Source organism: Pseudopodoces humilis, chromosome 3, assembly GCF_049639895.1.
Source record: "Pseudopodoces humilis isolate 2021_Gansu_Grassland_sample_001 chromosome 3, ASM4963989v1, whole genome shotgun sequence".
NCBI lineage: Eukaryota > Metazoa > Chordata > Aves > Passeriformes > Paridae > Pseudopodoces > Pseudopodoces humilis.
This window is the reverse complement of record NC_142202.1, coordinates 43,367,289-43,388,058: the sequence shown is the minus strand read 5'-3', so window position 1 is coordinate 43,388,058 and position 20,770 is coordinate 43,367,289. Positions and strand designations below refer to the sequence as shown.

Genomic DNA, 20,770 nt, shown 5'->3' with positions numbered 1-20,770 from the left:
ATAAAAAAGAAAAGGAAAGGGGAGGAGGGAAATTAACTGTCAAAATTGATTTTTTGAAACTTGAATCTTCATTAAAGCTGTTTTGTTATGAGATTTCTTCATTAACTTCCTTTTCCTTCTGTTACAAAGTGGTCAAAAATGACATTTCTAAGAGTTCTGCTTTACTTTGAAGCTGTATCTTAAATTGAAAGGTTCTGAATCTAGGCTGTTTTTATTTGAAACATTACCTAGCAAAATTATACATTTCAGCTGGAGAAAAGCTTTAGAGGCTTATTTGAATTCATGCTACCCAGATGTCATGGAGTTACTTTGCCTTTAAGAAAGTTTAAGTTGCTGGGAACTGCCTGGAGTCTTTTCTCCTGACCAATTATCGGTCATTGCTGAGAATTGACAGCAGTTTAGGCCATTGAAAAGTGGGATCAACTTGTGAACCCTACCTTAAAGTGTAAAACCAGAGCTCTGTTGGTTCTCTTTGTTTCCTGGCTGGGAAGGGTGGCGGAGCTCCAGGCCTCCCGTTCCCTGCCCAGGCCATGCGGCCGGGCGGGGACTGGGCTGGGCCCAGCGTCTCCCGGCCGGGGGATGCGGGCCCTGTGGAGGGGGTTTTCTCCGGGCTCCGGCCGGGCCGGGCCGAGCCGATCTCTGGCTCGGCTGCAGGTTTTTTGCTGTAACTAAATTCAGAAAAGAAACTGCTGAGTGAAGAAGGAGAGAGGCTCTGGACCTGCAGCGGGCTGGGCGCAGCGCCTACACTCTCCAGAGCAGCCATGAGGAACTTTCCATCGCAGACGGCTCCAGCTCCTGCACCGGCCGAGGCCACAGAACTACCTACAACAGCCTGGGCAAGATTTTAACTCTTTCATTACCCAGATGAGACTTGCGGATTAATCTTTTTATCCAGAGAGAGAAAAAGAGAGTGATCAACATGAAAAGAGACTTTATAAACTACCAGTGACAGGAAAGAAAAGAAGCTTCAGAAAAGGTAGAGAATTAAGAAGATGCTTTAATTAAGCTGAAATGTCTTTCTGTTAAAACTATGGACATGGACAATAAGGTCTTGAAAACACTCCTTTAATTCATGACAGTAAATAGGGAGGAATAGAGTGTTCAAAGTGTAAATTTTGAGTAAAAAAGTAGAGTAATTATGGTACAGTGAAGTGCTGGAAGATTTGAAGCCTTGAGAGGCAATGAGAAAACTGTTTTCTAGTGAAGCTCACAGAAACAGATGAAGAAGACTTTTTGCCTTTGAATAACTTATCCTTAAAAATCCCATCCCTAGACTCATGGCCCATACACACTTGAGAGTGATGTGAAAATGGGAGGAGTGGGCTCTAATAAGAAAAGCTCTGGGCAGCTAACATTAGAGCAATGGAAAACTATAAAAAAAATAGTTTTTCTTGTGAGAAACTCCATAAATTAACAGGAAGAAACTTCTGTTTCTCTTTATAAAGACTGGTGAAAAGACTGTAGCAAGAATTGGGACTGTTTTAACCATCAAAGTTCCAAAGTTTTTGTCTCTTTTGTCATGTGAACAAGGGAATAGTGGGTAGATAGGGGATGAAAAGGTTTTTCTGGAAGTTTATTCTGGTGTTCTTATTGTAGTTTGTCAATAAACTTTTTTTTTTTTTCCTTTTAAGTTGTATGCCTGTTTTGCTCTTGTTCTAATCCATATCTCACAGCAAGAAATAAGTAATTTTCTTAGTTATTGGTTTAAAACCACGACACCAGATTTGATCCTCTTTTGGTTTCAAGAGCATCCCCAAAAGTGCATCCATGAGCCAGATGCAAATTCCATCCCTGTCTAAAATGTAATCTTAAAACTTACTCTTTAAACTTTCCTTAGAGACTCTTTTTTTAGCTTATGATATATATATAAATGAGTAATATGAGCAACTATATGAAGACCAAAAAAGAGAAACTCTCTCAAGTTACTGCTCTAAGCAGGGGCAGGGTTCGAGGAAGCCTCTTGGGCTCTTGCTTGCTTTTTTTTTCTTGATTGCTCAAGCTGTAGAGCAGGTGTAGCTAACTACTTAAAGACCTAAGAACCTATAATAAACAAAAATCTATAACCACCTTATTTGCATGAAAATAAAATATTTTTCAGGACATACTATCTTGGAAATGTCTCTCTAATAAAAACACTAAAGATTTTCTCTTTCCATAAAAATTCAAGCAAATTCTTAGCTCTTAATTACTTGAACTATTTTTAGACTAATACCATTTGCACATCTTGGAAAACAAGTTTAGGACTGAATCTTCACCATCTGGGACCTGCAAACTCTATCTGATAAACCCCTGGAAGGAGAAACAAACGTACAGCTTCTCCAAGTATTTAACACTTAAAGAGAAATTTACATCCCTCTGAGAACCTGGCATGTCAATTAAATCCATACACTCTAGAAGCATCAAAAGATGCAGCTATACTTTGTTTTATAACAAAGAGTATCTTTTTGTCTTTCAAAAAGACAGCACACAAAGGCCTTAAGACTTGTCTTAAACTTATGGACTGAAGTATATGGAGTAAAAATATTAAGAGAGGGTTAAGTAGCACACAGAAACAAAGCTTGATCTTCACGTCTGTTTCCATCATTTTTCATTCAGATCTGAATATCTTTTAAATTTAAGAGTTGAGTAAAATAAATATTTCTATATTCAAAAGTATGAGTGAACAAAACTAAATATATAGAACCCTCTCGTTATCAATACAACAAAAAAATTAAGAAGGGTAACAATTTATTAATTATACCTGTTCAGTAATGGAAATGGTGCTTATTTGGTGGACTACATTTTATTAATACAAAAACTCCAATTACAACCCATGAAAGCCTTTTTCAATACAAATATACTCATTCAGGGCAAAGTTCACTCACTAGAAGATTCCATTACAACAGCACTGTAATATGTGCTAACAATATTTCAAGGAGAAGCCTAAAGTCAGAGAGGTCACCTAGAATCCTCTTCACACACCAAGAGAAGAATAGAAATAGAAATGTTAGCATTTGTTTCAAAAAGCAAAGGCATAAAAATCTGTAAATTCTGCACTAGGATTTAATTATTTAAATATCTTTTGTCTTGGTTTGTACTTGCACTCTGCCATGCCCCAAATTTGCATTCTTTCTAAACTGTTATATAGAATATCATTACTTGCTAAAGATGTCCAGAATTCTGGTAAGGGATTCTTTGCCCCTGCTCAGTGCTGTGTTTTGCATGGGAGCAGAAGGGTGATTTTTCACCCAGCTGTCATATCCCCAATATTTCAGGGTTTCTGGCTGGACCACTGCTCCAGAGCAGCCCTGTGCACTGAAGAACACAATTCTTTCTTTTACCTGCACCCATTGCCAGGCTGCTGAATGCAGCCATGAACAAAGGGTATTTCCTACTTTGAACTATTTTTGGTATTATTCTAATGCAAGTTCCTTAACACTTTTATGCATATCAATGCTGCACGTACAGGAGTTTTTAAGATTTCAAAGGTTTTCACGATACCATTTCTTACCTATGTAGTTTATCCTCCAGAACCTCCATGTACTTCTCAGCATTTTCTTTTACACTGGTCACTGCAAAATAAAGGCCAAATTTAGGTAATGATATAACTGTACAGTTCTATGGGGGTTTTCCTTTTTTGAACCAATTCATCTCTTACCCACATATTTTACACATATCAGTTAGGAATAAGAATTTCATTAATCTTTTTCACTTTCAAATTACAGTGTGGGTGTCTTCTCCCTTTTTTCTTGAAAGTCTATTGTATCTATATTATAATAATAGATCACTAAAGAATGCATTAATCTCTTGGTTGGGCCAGAAAAATGGTGAGACTAACAAAGGCACAGTTTGTAGAAGTTTCCTCTTGACAAAATAAAAAACAAAGACAACAATGACGGCCAAAAAAAAAAATCACCTCCACAAAAAAAGAAGTATTACCCACGCAGCTAGGTCCTCCTCTTTACCTTTAGGAGAAGTAAGCCAGACTAACAAATGTATCAGTCCATGCACAACAGTCCTTTAAATTGTTATTAATCTTGTATCAAACTTCTTCTGATAAAACCAAAACACTATAGAATGAAAAGAAATACCGCTCAAGATTGTTATGAAATTTAGGTTGTGTTTTTTTTTGTGGTTTAGTGTCTGGGAGGACAGTTGTGTGTGTGTTTCTTTGCTTGTTTTTAAAATTCAGACCTAGACATTCTCTGTCCCTACAACTTCTTCACCCAGAAGACACTCCAAAAGATTACTTACCATAACACACAAAAGAACAAAGCTGTTCCTTTGAATCACCATTGGCACTGCATCAATGGTAGAAAGTAAACTTCTTTCAGGAAAATGAAGGTTTTTAGGTAATAACCATTTTCACAATGTGACAACTTTCTTCCCTCCTCCCTAACAGCTGCTTGCAAAATCCATCTAGTGGGACTGTGAATCATTTGGTCTCTTTTAAATTCTTAATTCACTGTACATCAAATATTTATTTTATATGAAGAGGCATCCTACAGAGCATCACTGTTTTTACAGGCAAAACATACTACAAAGATCAGGTACCCTGTGGATTTATCCACCCATCTCCCCCACCTTCCGTACAATACGACGGCTCCAAGCACAGCTTCCACACATCAAGTGCTTCCCCCTTCTGTGTTTGTTGGGTTTTTTTTCCTTCACAACGTAGACGGTTCACCCACTAAAGCCTAACCTGAAAACTTGGTATTAGCCAAATTAAAGTTTACACACAGAGGAGTTGACTGAGGTAGCACCATTAGCAGCAAGCATCAGGGTCAGTGTAACATCGACTGTCTGCAGAAGGTGCTGGTCACCAGGTCACGCAGCAGTCACACATCACTGAAGCTGTCTGCAATACAATGGCAAGCACAGAACACATTTTGCAAGGTTGATTTACTTTTTGGTTGCTTGTTTTGTTTCGTTTTGCTTGTTATATGGGTTTATTAGGTTAGCAAACAAACAAACAAACCAAACACAAAAAAGCCTGAAACAAACAAAGAACCCAAACCCACCACACCCCCAGTATCTGGAAGCAGGATTCTGCAGTATTATATTGTACACAGACAACTGCATTAGTTTATACGTTCACAGGCTCAATTACTCATTAGAAGAGTGCTGATGGATGTTATGCAAAAGGGTTTATAAGGATTTCTGTAATGGCACTGGAGACTAAATAACTTTTCCTAGCTTGTAGCAGTTCTGTAACAACTACAGGGCTTAGTAAAAGCTCACAGTTTCCTTATGGTGCTTTTATTCCTACACTTCCTGTGGAACTGCGGAGCGCCTGCAAGACGGCAAGTCTTTCTTTAATGACACACTACAGCTTTATAAAAACGGCCACCACTTCTTGCAAACTCCCTATCCATCAACCCCCAAATGTGCTGACCTGAGGCCCAGTGCATGCTTTGATAGCAAACAGCTTCAAGGTGTTCGGGTGCTGTACTTCCCCTTCTCTTGCCATTGTCACAGTGTCCTTCAACATGAGCTGTTACAACTCAGGGGCTTATTCTTTTGGATAATAAAGTCAGCAGATATTATTAATTTTTTGAGAGGGATGAGAAGAGGTGGAGAATCTGTTTCACACTCACTTTGTTTCTAACCGATATAGTGACTTCTTACGTTACATGAAAGATAAACCTTGCTTTCAATTTCTCCTGCTGTGCTTGTCACTTTTTAATTGGGTTTGATCTGATACAGTAATTCGCACTTTCACAGTTCAGTCCTGCCCCTACATGCAATTTTACAATGCCCTTGAAGCACACAGCTTAATATACCAGTATTATTCAATGACAAAAAGTAATGGACAAGAATACACCACTAGTCAAAAGTAGGTCAGCAAAAAGCTAACACTCATTTGGAAATCACCTCACATCACTAAACCCTACTCTCTCCTGTCAAACGTTTTTACATTAAAAGAAATGCAAACTTTGCTGCTGAAAAAGAAAGCTCCCCAGACTAGCTTTGTCTCCTTGCCTTCTTCCCCGTGTAATTGGAAAAGCTGTGACCTGGAGATTTTGCTGGAAGGAAAACACATCTTAAAAATCTGATTAAGGTTACTTCCCTTGCAACTAACTGTAGACAGCACTGCAACAAATACAGAAATACTTTCAGACTTTTAGATCACCCATTGAAATAGAAGACAAGCAACAGATTAGCAGATTTTTTTGTTCTAATTTAATAAATTTATTCACCATCACTTCAAAGCAAAGAAATGCAAACAGGAAATCGTGTGTGCTTTCAATCTAGCCAAGAAAGTACTAAATGACAGAGAAAGAAAAGAAATAATAATTTATGAGATTCTTCTCTGCATGCCAAATGTTTTTACATTTTTACATTTAAGTGAACGGGGTTGCCTTTTTCCATCAGTTCTCTGGAGATTTACATGCTTAGCTTATATTGGCCTTGAGGGGAGTTATTAAAATAAAGAAGTATAAATACTCACAGAAGATCAGAACACCAGGTTATTTGCTAAGACTAAAAATAAACTTCTCTTGTGAAGTCTTAATTGGAGAAAAGTGAGTCAGCATTTCTTTCCCTTATTTTATCTTAAATTTTTCATCCTCCCTACAGCAGCAAAATCCAGTCTTGGAGTCACTTATGGTCAGACAGAACTGAGGAGCAGCAGTGAGCAGTGGTCTTTTAATTGCTGCTGAATGTAAATCTGCTGTTTCAGAAGCTGCATAAATACCATTCAATAATTAACTTATGTAGCATCCCTTTAAAACATCATCACATGTAATTTCTCATCTGAAAGCAGCCTCACTGGGGTAATACTATTTTCTATTACTTACAAAGATTATTTAAGCCCACACATGAAAGTGTATCATTACGCTTATTCTTCAGTCTCCTATTCTTTGGTCCTCAAAAATTGAACTTAAAAACAACTATGGACTATGAGATATGCTTTGGATTCTACAATTAATATTCTCTAAAACTTTATAAAACCTGAGTATCTGACTGGAGACACCTCAAACCCAGTGTTCACATGGATGTTCCAGATGTAGATGCTTGGCAACTCAGAAGAATAAATTTTTAAAATTGAATTAGGGGCTTAAAAAATGGTAGTCAATATCACAGTATTTTTCACAGGTCAGTAGTTCTTTACCAGGTAAGTCATCCACTGAGTCCAAGAGATACAAAGTCTAAAGTAATTATTCTTGCCTTCCATCCTAAAAGGTATTATTTCTTTGTTGGTTTTTTTTTTTTTTTAATGGATAGACAGTGTGGATGAATAATGACACATAGTTTTACACAAAATTAAAGGTTGGAAAAGCTGCAATAGCTCCTTCATCAACACCCAGCATAAAAAGGACTGCCAGACATTATCTGTCTGCATGACGAGCCTGAAACCTACAAAATTAGCCTTTCTGATCCACAAGCATTATGTTCCTTTTCAAATATTTTATTAGGAAGAGTAAAACTCCCACTGGCTTCAATGGCATTTTTTTCTGACTTAAGGATGTAGGAATAAAAATAAAAATAACTGCATAGACATGCATTCATTTACTCTGAGGGCAGAATTAGGTGTGAACAAAGCTGACATGTTGCTTCACTATTATTTTTTTAAATGTAAAAATTATTATTAATAGTAAGAGAAAATGAAATCAGAAAATAATTCTATGAAAATGATTCTGTTATTTTCTGTCATGAAATATGTACTACATTAATGTGTGAAGTTTGGGTGGGAAAAACTGAAGAATGGCTTTGATATATTTAAAGGTTCACTTGAAAAGACAGTCAAACTTCAGAGATGACATCTCAGCTGCCCAACTACATGTCAAGATCCAGTAACAAGATTTTGGATTACAGAATGGTAAGGAATTTTGCATCCTGCAGACAGGAGAAAACCCCAAAGAACAAGCTCTGTGTGAAGAAGAATGACCATTCTCCAATGCATTGTTCCCAAGGAACTCAAGTAGAAAAAACAGAAAAGGTCAGGATTAAAGGCACAAAAAACTAGTGCCTTATTAAAAATGTGTAAATACTTTAAAAAGCCAAATGAAATTCTATGCTGGTTCCCTGTCATCAAGTAACGAAGTAAATACCGAGGTATGTAGTTATTATCACTCTTCCAGTAACTATGATTTGTTCTAAGAAATGTGCTAATCCTCTAAATAACACACTGCAGAACAGAAACTAAGAAATTACTGTGACCAGAGATGAGGTAGCCAAAATTTAGACGTCCAAATGGACTGGCTATTCTGCAATTAGAAACACTACATAAAGGTAAACCAGACACACTAAAACATCTGTTTTAGAAAATTAGAAATTAGAGCCAGACTTATAAAGACACAACTCAATCTTACTTGATGAAGTTGAAAATATTCTCTGCCTAATTGGAGATTGGATTCCATAACTCAGTCACAAGGTTTTTCCCTCCTTCTGTAAGCAGCTGGCCTGGAGAAAAGGATACTGTCCTGCCACAGCAATGGAAAGCTGTGCTTTGCAGTGCCATACCACAGGCAGGCAGCTCAGGAGTAGCAGATGTGCTGGGACTGAGATCTGTGAATGCTGAAGGGCTGTACTATGCAGGGCTACTAGATAGTCTCAGTCCCTCTGGATGGAAAAGAGTCTGCAATAACAGCTGGGTGCTTCACTAATGTTGATCTTATCATAATCCCATCCCACAGGAGAAGAGCAGGCTTTCAGGGATGCATTGTCAAATGACTCTCTCTGCTTTCAGAGTTCTCAGAGGGATGGAGTATGTAGTACCTTGTCCATGTGAAGATTTCCATCAGCATCACTTTCCTCTCCAGCACCAGAGTCAACTGCTCTGTTGTTGAGGGCAACACTTCTGATATATGGAAGCAAATAACTAAAGGCTCCATCTGGAGCATCACGGTCTTAAAATACTTTGCTCACTCTCACATTTAAAATCTTTTAGTATATTTCCACTTTATACCCTCTAACTCTGGAAATATATGGGAAGTAATAAAAATCTATGAAGAGTAATAGAGAAATACAAAATTGGCAGAACACAGGACAGCACAGCATTTTGCCCCTAATACTGCACTGAAACAGGAAAAGACTGAAACAGTATGAACAACTCCACTTCCTCGGGAAGTTCCCTTTGGAGCTGTGGACACAGAGTGTCTACTGTTCAATTTCTCCCTAACACCTTGGTACATCCTGAACAGGAGGAAGCGTAGTGTAACCTCCAGACATGCTGGGAATGGGTGGGCACTACTAGCTCAGGAGAACCAGCTTACTCTCTTTAGGAGATCACATAAAGGACAAGTTGGGCCAAGTTTTTCCATCTCATTTGGAAAGATGGCAGTATTTTACACATAGCAGAAGTAGGCAAAGAAAATGCTCCTTCTGCTTGTGTCAAAGTTCTCAACATATTTACAGATGGCTTAATTTGTAGACCTTGGTGCAACAATGATTTTGAGCATGCAATAAGACAAGTGGCACCTTGCCTTTGATGTAAAAAATTACAGCTAAACATAGAGAGCGTATAGAAGATACTGATTTTAACAGAGAAGCCACATTCTGCTCTCAAGTTAGATGTCAGGGCAGATATAAGTTATGGAAAATCTCAGAATGAACAGAAGTTTGACAAAGAAATAAAAAACAGAAAATAGATCTTACAAAGAGAAATGACAGGAGGTGCCAGCAGCTCTGCCTATAACAACTGACAATTCTGTCTTTGAGCAAGGCATAAAAGGTTTGCAGAGGTGACAAGGAGCAGGGGAAAACCACCCTGCATAAAAAGGCACATTTGAGAAACAGACATTCCCAGAATCTGCCTCCTGAACCTTCTTTGTTGTATGCAGTACTTTTCATCTAAAGAGACAGGTGACCCTTCAAGTTCTGTGATGATTAAATTGCCTAAATTCAAGAGAATTACCATACTTTCACATAGCTTCTGAGTTTCTTTCAAATTTCTGCAAAATCTGTCAAACCTGACACAGGAATTCCTTCCATGCTACATGTGGGAGACAGCAGGCAGAAGGAAGCAAATTACTTTCAGTAAATAATTTACCTTAAAAAAAATCAGCTGAAATTTTATGCATTGTTTTATTACACAGAACCAAAGCAAGCATACTGATTCTAAACTGAATGGGCAATAGGCCCAGCAGTCACCAGAATACATAATAACATGAAAAAATTCTGCCTTGATACTTTAAGAGACTATACAAAATGTAGGGAGGGTGACAAATCAAATAGCACCAGACAACCCACCTGTGCAGCCCCAGGTCTGGAAGCAGCCTCCTGGCCTTCCAACTTCTCCCCTACATGTACCACCTCTGTAGTAACCACAGCCTAGGTGCAGATCCCCTATCACAGGTTTGGTTACTTTCCCACAAATTATTTAAAAGCTGCAAGTGATAGGAGTGCACTAAATGGAATTTTAAATTGGCTGCAGAAAACCAGGGAGAAAACTATTCCTACTTCATGTGTTTGGTACTGGATGACAACATTCTCACTTCAGGGAAATCTGAGCTCAAACCAAACTCTCTCTCTGCTTGACACTGCTGACATAAATAAGCCAACTTGCCCCAGAAAGGTTTTCCTCATTACAGACAGGTTTAACTTCATTTAGAATTAGATATGGATTCATACACACTTTCTAGCTCCAGGGTGACTGTATAGTACCACTTCGGGAAGAATGCTGGAGATCTTCACCAATAACATCCTCGGGGGATGGAGGCTCCTGAATTCTCCAATGGGACAGTGAAGGTTTTTGAAAGTGAGTTTTCCTCTCCCATTCCATCACATGGGTAAGACCATCCTGTTTTCCTTGCTTCTCTGCAGCCACCAGAATAATTGTTCACACTTTGTTACACAACAACTTATTAACCTATTTTAGTATTAAAAGTATCATCTCTTTTCCAAAACCCATGAGAAAAGTTTCCTTTCACTTTCTATTCTCATTTCACTGGCATTCTTTACTAAGCAGCTGGGAAGAAGCGAAGGGGAAGGCAGAGGTCCCAGAGAGCAGTCTGCTTACATTTTCTCCTACCTGGTTCTCCTCTCTGCCTGCTTGCCACCTATTACTTCAATCCTCTGCTGACCATCTGTTCAGCCTCCCTGCTCCAACAACAACAACAAAAATTCCTTTTCTCCTTTCTCCTCACAAAGCAAAGCCTGAACATCAAGGAGAGCCATGTGTCCAGCTTGCCCTCTGTAGATTGTCAGCAGTCACAAGACATCATCTGGAAATCATTACACACCCCAACAAGGCAACCAGACTCAACATGTGCAAAGGCACCAGAAGAGTTCAAACTCGTTGCTTGAATTGCCACAAGTTTTTCCTGGAAGTAAGATTTATTTTAACGCTGTTAGATAAGATAAAAAGACCAAGAATGAGCCTTTCATATAGCTATCCAAGACAAAAAACAGAGAACAATTAAGGCTTTATGCATGGGCCAAGCTCCATGACAATTACTGACAGCACCTAATGCCTATGTTATGAAGAGCAGGAACAGGTCAAACATTTTGTCTGACGAGACAAACTATAAAACAAGTGAAATCACAATTTAATTTCTGATTTAAGAAGATACTTTACAGCTAATATGGATGATCCATAGACCACTGGACACGTCATAGCCATTCAACAACATCAAGGCTTCTAAAAGACACAGTAGCTGGTTTCAGGTGAAACTCTGCTGAACTTCCACATATGAAGTCTTACACCTAATGCTTTAGTTGCAACTAATTGCAACTAAAAATTATATTAAATTACTAACCTATTTTGGCTGTTTAATTTAAGGTCACAAAAAGATTTTTCAAAATCACTAACCCCTCCAGAATTTTTTTTCTAAAAGGACTCTGCAAAATTTCATGCTAACTCTTAACACTGCTGATTATTCTTTTCCTATCTCAACATGCTTGCTAGTCAGGCCATACAAATTAGCAAGAACCCAGACACCTACAGAGAGACAGCCCTAAGTCAGAGGATAAAATATATTTTTACTTCAAGAAATAAAATTAATTATTGCATAAATTGTGTCAAAACTTCTTTATAGAACAAAACCACCTCACTGCAACACAGAAAAAAAAAATTACAAAAAAATGGAATTTGCCCTTAAATGCTGCTGTAGAATCTGGCTACTAGAAGAGATTAAAGGGAGAGCAGCATACAAGCATAAGAGCTTTGGAAAAAAAAAAAAGAAAGAAAAAAAAAAGGCAAAAAAGTGTTTGAAAAGCCAATGCTATCACTGACAAAGGAAAAACACAAACACCTTCACAGTAGAACAAATTGCTACTAAGACATCAGTCCTTCAGATAATTTTAAAGGAAGCAAAGTGGAGCTTTAAGGTATATACTGAAGGTTAGAAGTAATACAAATTGCAATAGTGATGAGAAAGAATATTCAGCATTGCAAGCTATTTTTTAACAACCTTGAAATGACATCAAATAAAGCAGGGACTTCCTGCACCAAGGCTTAGAAAGGATACCTGCAAATAGCACTAGCTTACATTTTTGTACTGCTGTTCTCTCCAAGGATCTAGAACAGGTCTTGAAACTTCAGAGAAGCAGCAACTTCTGTTCTGAAAAATAGCTGACAATGAGACCATGATAAAGAGAAGCAGTGTCCCACATACGCCAAAGTTTTCAGAAACCTTTTGTAAACTATTTGACCACTGTTGGCTATACGAGTCATCCTTTCTGCAATGCAATTACAGGGCTTCCAAACAAGAAAAATATGTGAAGCTGCTCAGCAGAGGTTGAGCAGAGCCTGCTCTGCAGCCATTTTAGGGACAAGGGAGCTTTAATGTATCACTTTCCTTAATCCCTAATAATCTTTGCCCTAGCTGCTTCTTCCTGGCACTATGCAACCTGCACATTACAGCATATGAGTTTCATTAAACTCACAAGAAATATTTGGCTATGCCTGACATATCAATGTAAACATGATGCTTTTGACCATGAACATGCAGTGATGCCTTAAAAGCCTCTCTGCTCCTTATACACAAAGCTGGAGCAGAGATTTATACAATGTAAGTGGGAGAATTACTGCAGCTCAGAAAAACAGATGTACCTACATGAATGTATGTGTACTAAGAGCTTCTACTAATCCTGAGCACCCAAAAGGGCAGAGTCACAGACAGAAGGGCAGATGATTTTTTAACTTGATTTTTGAGTGGACAGATGTTTTTTAAACTACTTTCAAAACAGGATCATTAATTAAATTGGCCGACTTAAAAATGTTCTTTGTTAGTTTCCTTATGAACTTCCTAGTGCAAAACTCTACTGCAGTAGAGTTCTTGAAAACAACAGTATTAATATCTCTAAGCTAAGGTGGTCACAACAAAGGCATAAGATTTCACATAGGGTGATAAAGTGCACTTTATAAATTGGTTGTACACACCACTTTACACTGCATAATAAAGAATGGATTCCAATGGAAGAAAAATTCCAGCACATTGCAGATTACCATGTAATCTTCACTGATGCTACTCTCTCTTTCATATATTTTTTTTCCTTGATACCCTCTTTTGTCACCAGAGCCAGGCATAAATCTACATCTTCCCCTTATCTGGATAAACTATAAAATATTTGATCTTCCTGTAGCCTTTTGTTTTTGTTTTTTAAGAGAGAATTCATATTTAGTTTAGAAAGATGACGAAAAAAGCATCCTTATTACTATTCAAAATCTCTTTCTAGATTGAAGCAGACAGTGTCAGCATCAATAGAAAATCTTTTGTTTGAATTAAACCCTAAGACCTCTGTTTATATAATGTCCATAAAGGAAAGAAATTAAAGGCCTTGCCCCTCATATTGAGTCTCTGCATTGCTATATTGTAAATAGGATGAGTGAACTCATTCTTCAAAGCAGCAGAATAATTTAATACAGTGGGCTTTTAAAAAAAAAATCCCTGAAAGTAGCAATTTCTGTTGAAACTGACACTCTTCCTTGACTTTTGACTATGATGTTCTTTTACATACATTTTATTTGCCATATGACCCAAGCTGTCTCCCTCCCTGACTCCTAAGTCTATGCTGTTTGTGTCATTTTCTCCTCTGTTCTTTTTAGTTTCTACTCTGCCTTTCAAATTTCTCTTTTTCATATTTGGTCAGCTTTGCTCTTTCACTTAAGCTGTAAATCATTTAATACTACAGGGAATTTTACTTCTGGTTTTGCTCTCCGTACCAAACTGGCAGTGTTTAAGCCACTTCTAGAAAATAAAACTTTCAAGTACAAGCTAGTCATTCTGGTGATGTTGAAACAACTTGCCAATGGCTGATGTGAACTCCTCTACAATAGCTTAATTGAACATTTTCTAATACCAAATGTTCTTTAGGTATGATTTCACATGCTTAGTTGATGGAATCTTCATAACCTAAATTATTTTTCAAGTGTCACCTTGAAAAGGAAAGTTTTAATTTCTTAAGTTTTGAAGACATGGGGCAAAAATCCAACTCTGGCAAAAATCAAGCTCCAGATCTTCAGAACATCCCAACACCTGCAGCAAGAACAGCATTATGAGGCTATTCCAAAATGTCCTATGTTTAGGATTAGAATTATGCCTCCTCTCTTAACCTTCTCACTAACATGCAAGAGCAGCAGTAACTTCTTCTGGACACTGTCAGGACAAACTAATCAGCTCTACAGGCAACATCCAACCATTTCTTATCACTCCTTCATGGAAAAGGTGGACAGGAGATGGAATTGTCCACCAGCTGGAACACAACAAACCTGGGCTGTGACACCTAAGGAATGAAATTTTCTGAGTCTCACAGCCTGAAAATAGAGAATATGACTCAAGTTTCCTGTTCAAGTACCCAGTCTAATTATTGGACAATTAACAGGGTAAGAGAGACAGTCTGCCCAGAAAACATGGGAGAAAAGAGAAGTGGAGGGAGTCAAACAGGAAAAGAAAGTCATGATGAGGAGCAGGTTGAAAGGTGCTGCTGAAGAACTGAGCCTGGGGGAAATTCAACTGGTCTGCAGCAGATGAGCAGATTACAGCCGGCTTTCTAGGGCACTCTGTTCAAGTCTGAGTAGAGCCAAGTGGTACAGTTCACCACACTGGAGAATAATTTTTCAATTGAGCTGCTGCCTCTTCGCCTGGCTGACTGACTAATATGTCAGTTGAACAATTAGAGTGTTTTTTCTGTCATCTTCCCTGGTAATTCAGTTTTAAACATTGGGACAAATTGCCCACTGCCTAATAGAAGTGGACTTGGCCTGCATGTTTATGCAAAGTTGAGGAACATTCAACATTTTCCCAACTTCAAGGTCCCCCATAGATTTTGCTGCTATCGCCAGGTCAAGCTGTAGAAATGAGAAATGCTCACACAGCAAATGCTTCCACAGTGTTGGATTGCAAGAGGCTTTTTCAAAGCGCTGTTTGTGCATTTTAGCTGTGAAACTTCCAGGGATATCAGTAGGAGTCAAACAGCTAAATCCCCAAGCAACACTTTTGGAAGATGACTTATATTTAAAGGAGGATTAGAAGAAAATACTTCTTAAGCCATTTTCCATGTAACATTATCAGCTAAAATTCGGAGAAATACGGAATCATTTGGGGGAAATACATGATTCACTGGGTATCAATTTTTCCATCCAATTAGGCTGGGCAGCTACGCTGAGTATTTAACACACACACTCGCTTCCCCCTCCCTTTCCACAGAGCATATATATTAAACACAAGTTAAGACTTCTGGGTTTTCAACTTTGTTGATTTTACATTCCTTCTGGGATTTAAAGTACTACTTTGTTTAATTATTTTTCCTCTACTCATCCACAGTATTGAATGACAGTAATAATGAACTCAGAATCATTGTACAAATCCCAGTAGGAACCATTTACAATTTGCTAATAGGACATTATATTTGCATTACCAAGTTCAGTTCAAAGCACGTTGCGTAAATTAGCTCTGAGGGTTACTACCATGAATCTACAACCAGAACTTCAGGTCAATTAGCACAGCTTAAAAGTACAGTATTTTGGGTGAAAACATAAGGGGTATGATTAAAATTCTAGGAAATCCTCTTTTTTTGGCTAAGTGCCTCTGAAAAGATGTCTGGTTTCACTTCTGGGAGAAACCAGAATGCCCGAGCTCACAGCAGTGTAGCCTGATGCCTGATAAGCACTATTGACCTGTCCTAAAGAGGGGGAAAAATTAACTCCCAGGAGGTGTGGAAATCCTCAGAACCCCACAGAGACACTTCCCTTCCCGTCCAAATTAAAAGAAAAGGTGAGTATGAGGAAGAGGGGGAGGGTAAGTGAATTTAACATAGAACGTATTGCTTACATAAAAATGCAACTAATGCACAAAAGATACTCAGTTTCCTCCACAGAGACAAACCCAGCAGGCACCAACCTGCAGCCAGAGACTAAAAAATCATAGTTCAATAATGCTGAAAGGAAGCCCACAACAAATTAAGGCAAGGAGTTCCCAGAAACAAATAGTGTAGGACTATTTACTTTTGGGACAGACAAACATACATGTACACACGCACAAATACGGAAGTAGTTAATGAACTTATCGAACTTCAGAGCCCACACAGCATCTTTGGACAACCTGCTGGAACAGCGGCATGCAGAGACGACAGGAAAAGAAGTATCCTAATGAAGTACTACCTCAGAACTACAACTCTGATGAAGCCAGAAGGTGTCACCTAAAAAAGAAAAGGAAGGGCCAATGGATATTACTCTGGTCAAGTCTGTTGATTGGTCCAGATCCTACAGTCAGTCCAGGTCAGTTTCATCAAGCCATCAAGTCAGCACAGTACATGGGTTATACCTCTGCCTGGCCAAAGATGTTCTTATGATTCATTCCATGGAACATTTGGTGGTTAAGCTTCTGAAATTTTAGTGTAGCTGCCTTAAAAGGCTGCTTATTCTCGAAATGCTAACAAATTTACATCGCTATTCTCTGCAGAAATATACTTGAAATAATAGTTAGGCAATTTCAAAATTATTTAACCTGAAAACAAATGATGGGATTTGTGAAATTGCACAACAGAAGTCATTCAGTGGACAGGCTTTATAGTCAACTGTATAAAAATGGCCATTACTCACACAACAATATGGCTAGAGCTGGGACACAGAGGGATATTTCATCATTAATATTTATAATTCTTTAATTCATTAGGCTGCAGCCTAATGGAACTATAGGGGCTGAACCAAGCAAAGCTCCTCACAAGGCCTGAAAGAAATTACTATGATATATACCGGACCAGGTAGAAAGGTATAAAAAAAGAAATACTGGGAAACGAATTTGGATGTTTTGAGTCGAGTACCTCTGCAAAATACTTTCAGATCCATGTGCATGACCAGCTAAATAGCTGTAACCTCCTGGTGGAAGTGGTGAGAATGAAAGGATTTGCCTGTGTGAGAAAACAGCACAAAAATACATAACAGATTCCACCCTAGCTGCAGTGCAAACTGATGTGTGAAACAGAAAACAGGGTTTTAGTGACATATAAATAGCAGGCAAGGACTGCCTGCTCAGCTGGGCAAAAAATGCTTTTTATGGAAGACAGTAACACATGAAAGATCAGAAAGCATACATAAATTGAAATAAAAAAGAATATGCTGTCAGAATACAAACAAACAAAAGTCGTATTTTGGAAAGTAAGCACTATAGGATGCTTACTATTGCATGACAACCCAGCAACAAAGAGAGATGAGCTAGAGTGCCCAGAAAAGTAAAATATATTTGGTATAATAAGTGCTTCTGAAACTAGGTAGAGTAACACAAATCAATTGACTGCTTATTGTGTACCTACTCAGTAGCACAGGAAAGCTTAGATCAGCCTTAGGAGTCTTAGATTAGAAGCACAAATTAATTTGCAGAGGCAGTGAAGCAAGATGCTACTGCAAGATTCAGTACAATCTACTATGAAAAAATCTTCTCTCTTTAAAGGACTATTCAGCTAAATTTGAATTCCCTAAATTTTTTCAGATCAGTTTATGAGCTGTTTTATTTCAATTACAACTGTTCTTTTCAATTTACTGTTCTTTTCCATTGGGTTATTCTAATGTTTCTTGCAACACTTTTTAGAGCCATTAAACAGGCATAGATTTGTCCTGAAGAAAATATTTTGTCCTGAAGAAAATAAAAAAAAACAACCCAAGATTTTTCTGCCATTCTGCCTTTCTGTATCCACATTGATATATCAATTGCAAGCTTCCTTTTAGCATACACAGATGCAGAAATGTACCTGAATTTGTGTGAGACTTCTAGGTGCATCCACACAGGGTCAGGGCAAACAAGAGTGGGAAAATAAAGCTTGTATCTGCTTCCTCTGTGTTTAACGTGACTGTCAGTCTATCACCTCCCTAACGAGTGGTGCAACTCTAATTCTTAATTGTGCATTATTCCCATTTTCAGCATTTTTAAAACTAAATTATCTAAAGAGAAAAGATGTCCAAAGGGGAATCATACCCTAAGAAAATGCATTCGAGTAGCAGCAATTAAATACTCACTTTCTAAAAAGTTGTGAGGCAGAATTGCTTAATAATGATTCATTTCAAATGAACCCAGAGAAACTCAGATTTTTAATAACTTCATTCTCCGTGGTCTTCCCCAGAAGATATTTAAGCAGGGCACACGACTGCAATCAGCAGCAGGAAGAGAATATTGCTTCACTAAAGCAAAATGAAGCATGTTAGCATAGGAAAATACAGCAGCCTACTTTGATCTCTGGCACTGCATCTTTGGTCAAAATATATATTTTTGTGGGAATTTGGATAGCTACAATTCTTTGAAAAACATTAACATATTTATGTTTTCATAATTATTTTTTAACAGAGTTTTGAGCGCTTGTTATCCCACCAAATCAGATGATCTGTAAGAGGCACTGGCCATCTGAACTGGTCAAATTGACAACTGGGGCCCAGGTATGATCATTTCACAGAACTCTGACACACAACTCCTGCCACATGAGGTTGTCACCTCTTCCGGCTGGGTTTCTTCACAATTTACTGAAATCCATTCCCTGTGCTTAAAGGAGCTTTCCTCAATTTTTCCTGTCATGCCTTCCTTGAAAAACAGGAATCTCTGGTTCATGGAGGTCCTGGACCAGAAGCACACTTGAGGCCAGCAGAGAGTGAACAGTGCCACCTCCTGCCCCACTGCCCTGAGCTCATGGGCCATGCCAGCCCTCTACTGCAGCCAGCCAGGCGTGTAATGACTTACCAGGTTCAGGTGGCACAGCTTGCACAGCGCAAGGAGGGCTGGGGAGACACACAAAATGAAAGGGAATGAAAAGAAACCCTCGTGTCACAGCTTCTGTCCCCCTGCCATAAAAATCACCACGTAGCCTAGTAAGAGTCACCTTTGATTAACCTTTTATCTTCCACCCTCCTTAGTTAAGGCTTTAGCAACAAAAGCATTAAACAACACTGGATTTCCTCTATTTGATTTGCACTGTCAGTTCTGAAAGGTGTTAGTGTTATCTGCTTTCTATTGGGCATGGGCAAGGCCACACAGATATACTGCATCCCACTTGTAACAAAAATAATTATCCTGCTTTGCCAATTATTTGAAGAATATTTGTTCTTTCACCCTAAACTGCCCAAGAAACAGACCCTGCAGCTTCACTATTTACCTATAGTGCTTCTTGCACTTACAGCAATTTCTAGGAAAACAATGCTACTCCCAAGTACATTGTGGTGATGGATTTTAATTTTCCCTGAGGGAAATTTCATTCTTAAAAACGACACAATAATGCAAACATTCTTTAGACAGAGAGAAAATATACAGGCACCCTAATAAGCTATAAATCCATTCCACAAGCTTCTGCTGTCTTTTTAAGACTTAAATTATCTTTGTTGCTGTGGATTGGGTAATCATAGCATTCCAGATGTCGATGAAGGAGCCAGATGGACAACAGAGAAAATAAAATCCTTCACTGTCCAAAAAAGTCTATTTCAGGAAAAAGCTTCTTACAAAAAGCACAGAGGCAACAATGTACTTGGAGTACCCTGATGGGAATTCTAGCTGATGGGAACCACAACTGTTTCAGATCAAACAGCTTCAGAGCAAAGTGACAGCTTGTATGACTGGACTGTATTTAGGGGCAAATTTCAGCCTCTTGTAAGTGTACTTCGTTCACTGCAATGGCTGAAACGAAATGAGCATTCTCATTTTTTCCTTAAACAATGAGCAGATTAAATGTTCTCTGGACTTGCCAGGATAGTTAATAGAAGACCCCTTTGGGAATTATCCTTTGGCAAAAAGAGAGCAACTCTCAGGCTACCCTGGCTTCTGCCCAAGATCGGACATTCTGTACCCAGAAGGCTGCAGATGACAGCTGCATGCAACCTCCCCCATGAGGAAGCAGTGTGGGTCCCTCAGGGTCACTCCTGGGACTGATACTGTTCAGCATTTGTGATGGTGGGATTGAGTGCTCCCTCACTGAGTTCACTGAAGACACCAAGCCTTGTGGTGCAGTCAGCGCACTGGAGGGGAGGGATGGCATCCAGGGGGACCTGGACAGGCTGGAGAGGTGGGCCCATGCTAACCTATGAAGTTCAGCCAAGCATAGTGCAAGGTCCCACATGTGGGTTGGGGCAGTCCCAGGCACATCTACAGGCTGGGCAGAGAAGGGACTGTGAGTAGTCCTTCCAGCAAATATTCGGGGTGATGGTTGATGAACAACTCAATGTGAGCTGGCAATGTGCACTCACAGCCCAGAAAACCAAGGAAATCCTGGGCTGCATCCGAAGGAACGTGGCCAGCAGGTCAAGGGAGGTGTTCCTGCCACTCTTCTCTGCACTTGTGAGACCGCCACCTGGAGTGCTGCATCCAGCTCTTGTGTCCCCAACACAAAAAGGACATGGAACTCTTGGAGCAAGTCCAGAGATGGCCACAATATT

At 38.8% G+C, this 20,770-nt stretch overlaps 1 protein-coding gene across 6 annotated transcripts in view; it reads right to left on the bottom strand.

Moving 5' to 3' along the window:
• The window catches only part of DISC1 (DISC1 scaffold protein), a 193,052-nt gene that overhangs the window by 41,231 nt on the left and 131,051 nt on the right, over window positions 1-20,770 (bottom strand). For all 6 annotated transcript variants that reach the window (XM_088052570.1, XM_088052574.1, XM_088052568.1 and 3 more), the window contains one exon: window positions 3,491-3,551. In XM_088052570.1, the coding sequence (XP_087908696.1) occupies window positions 3,491-3,551 (61 nt within the window). The remainder of the gene's footprint in view (window positions 1-3,490; window positions 3,552-20,770) is intronic.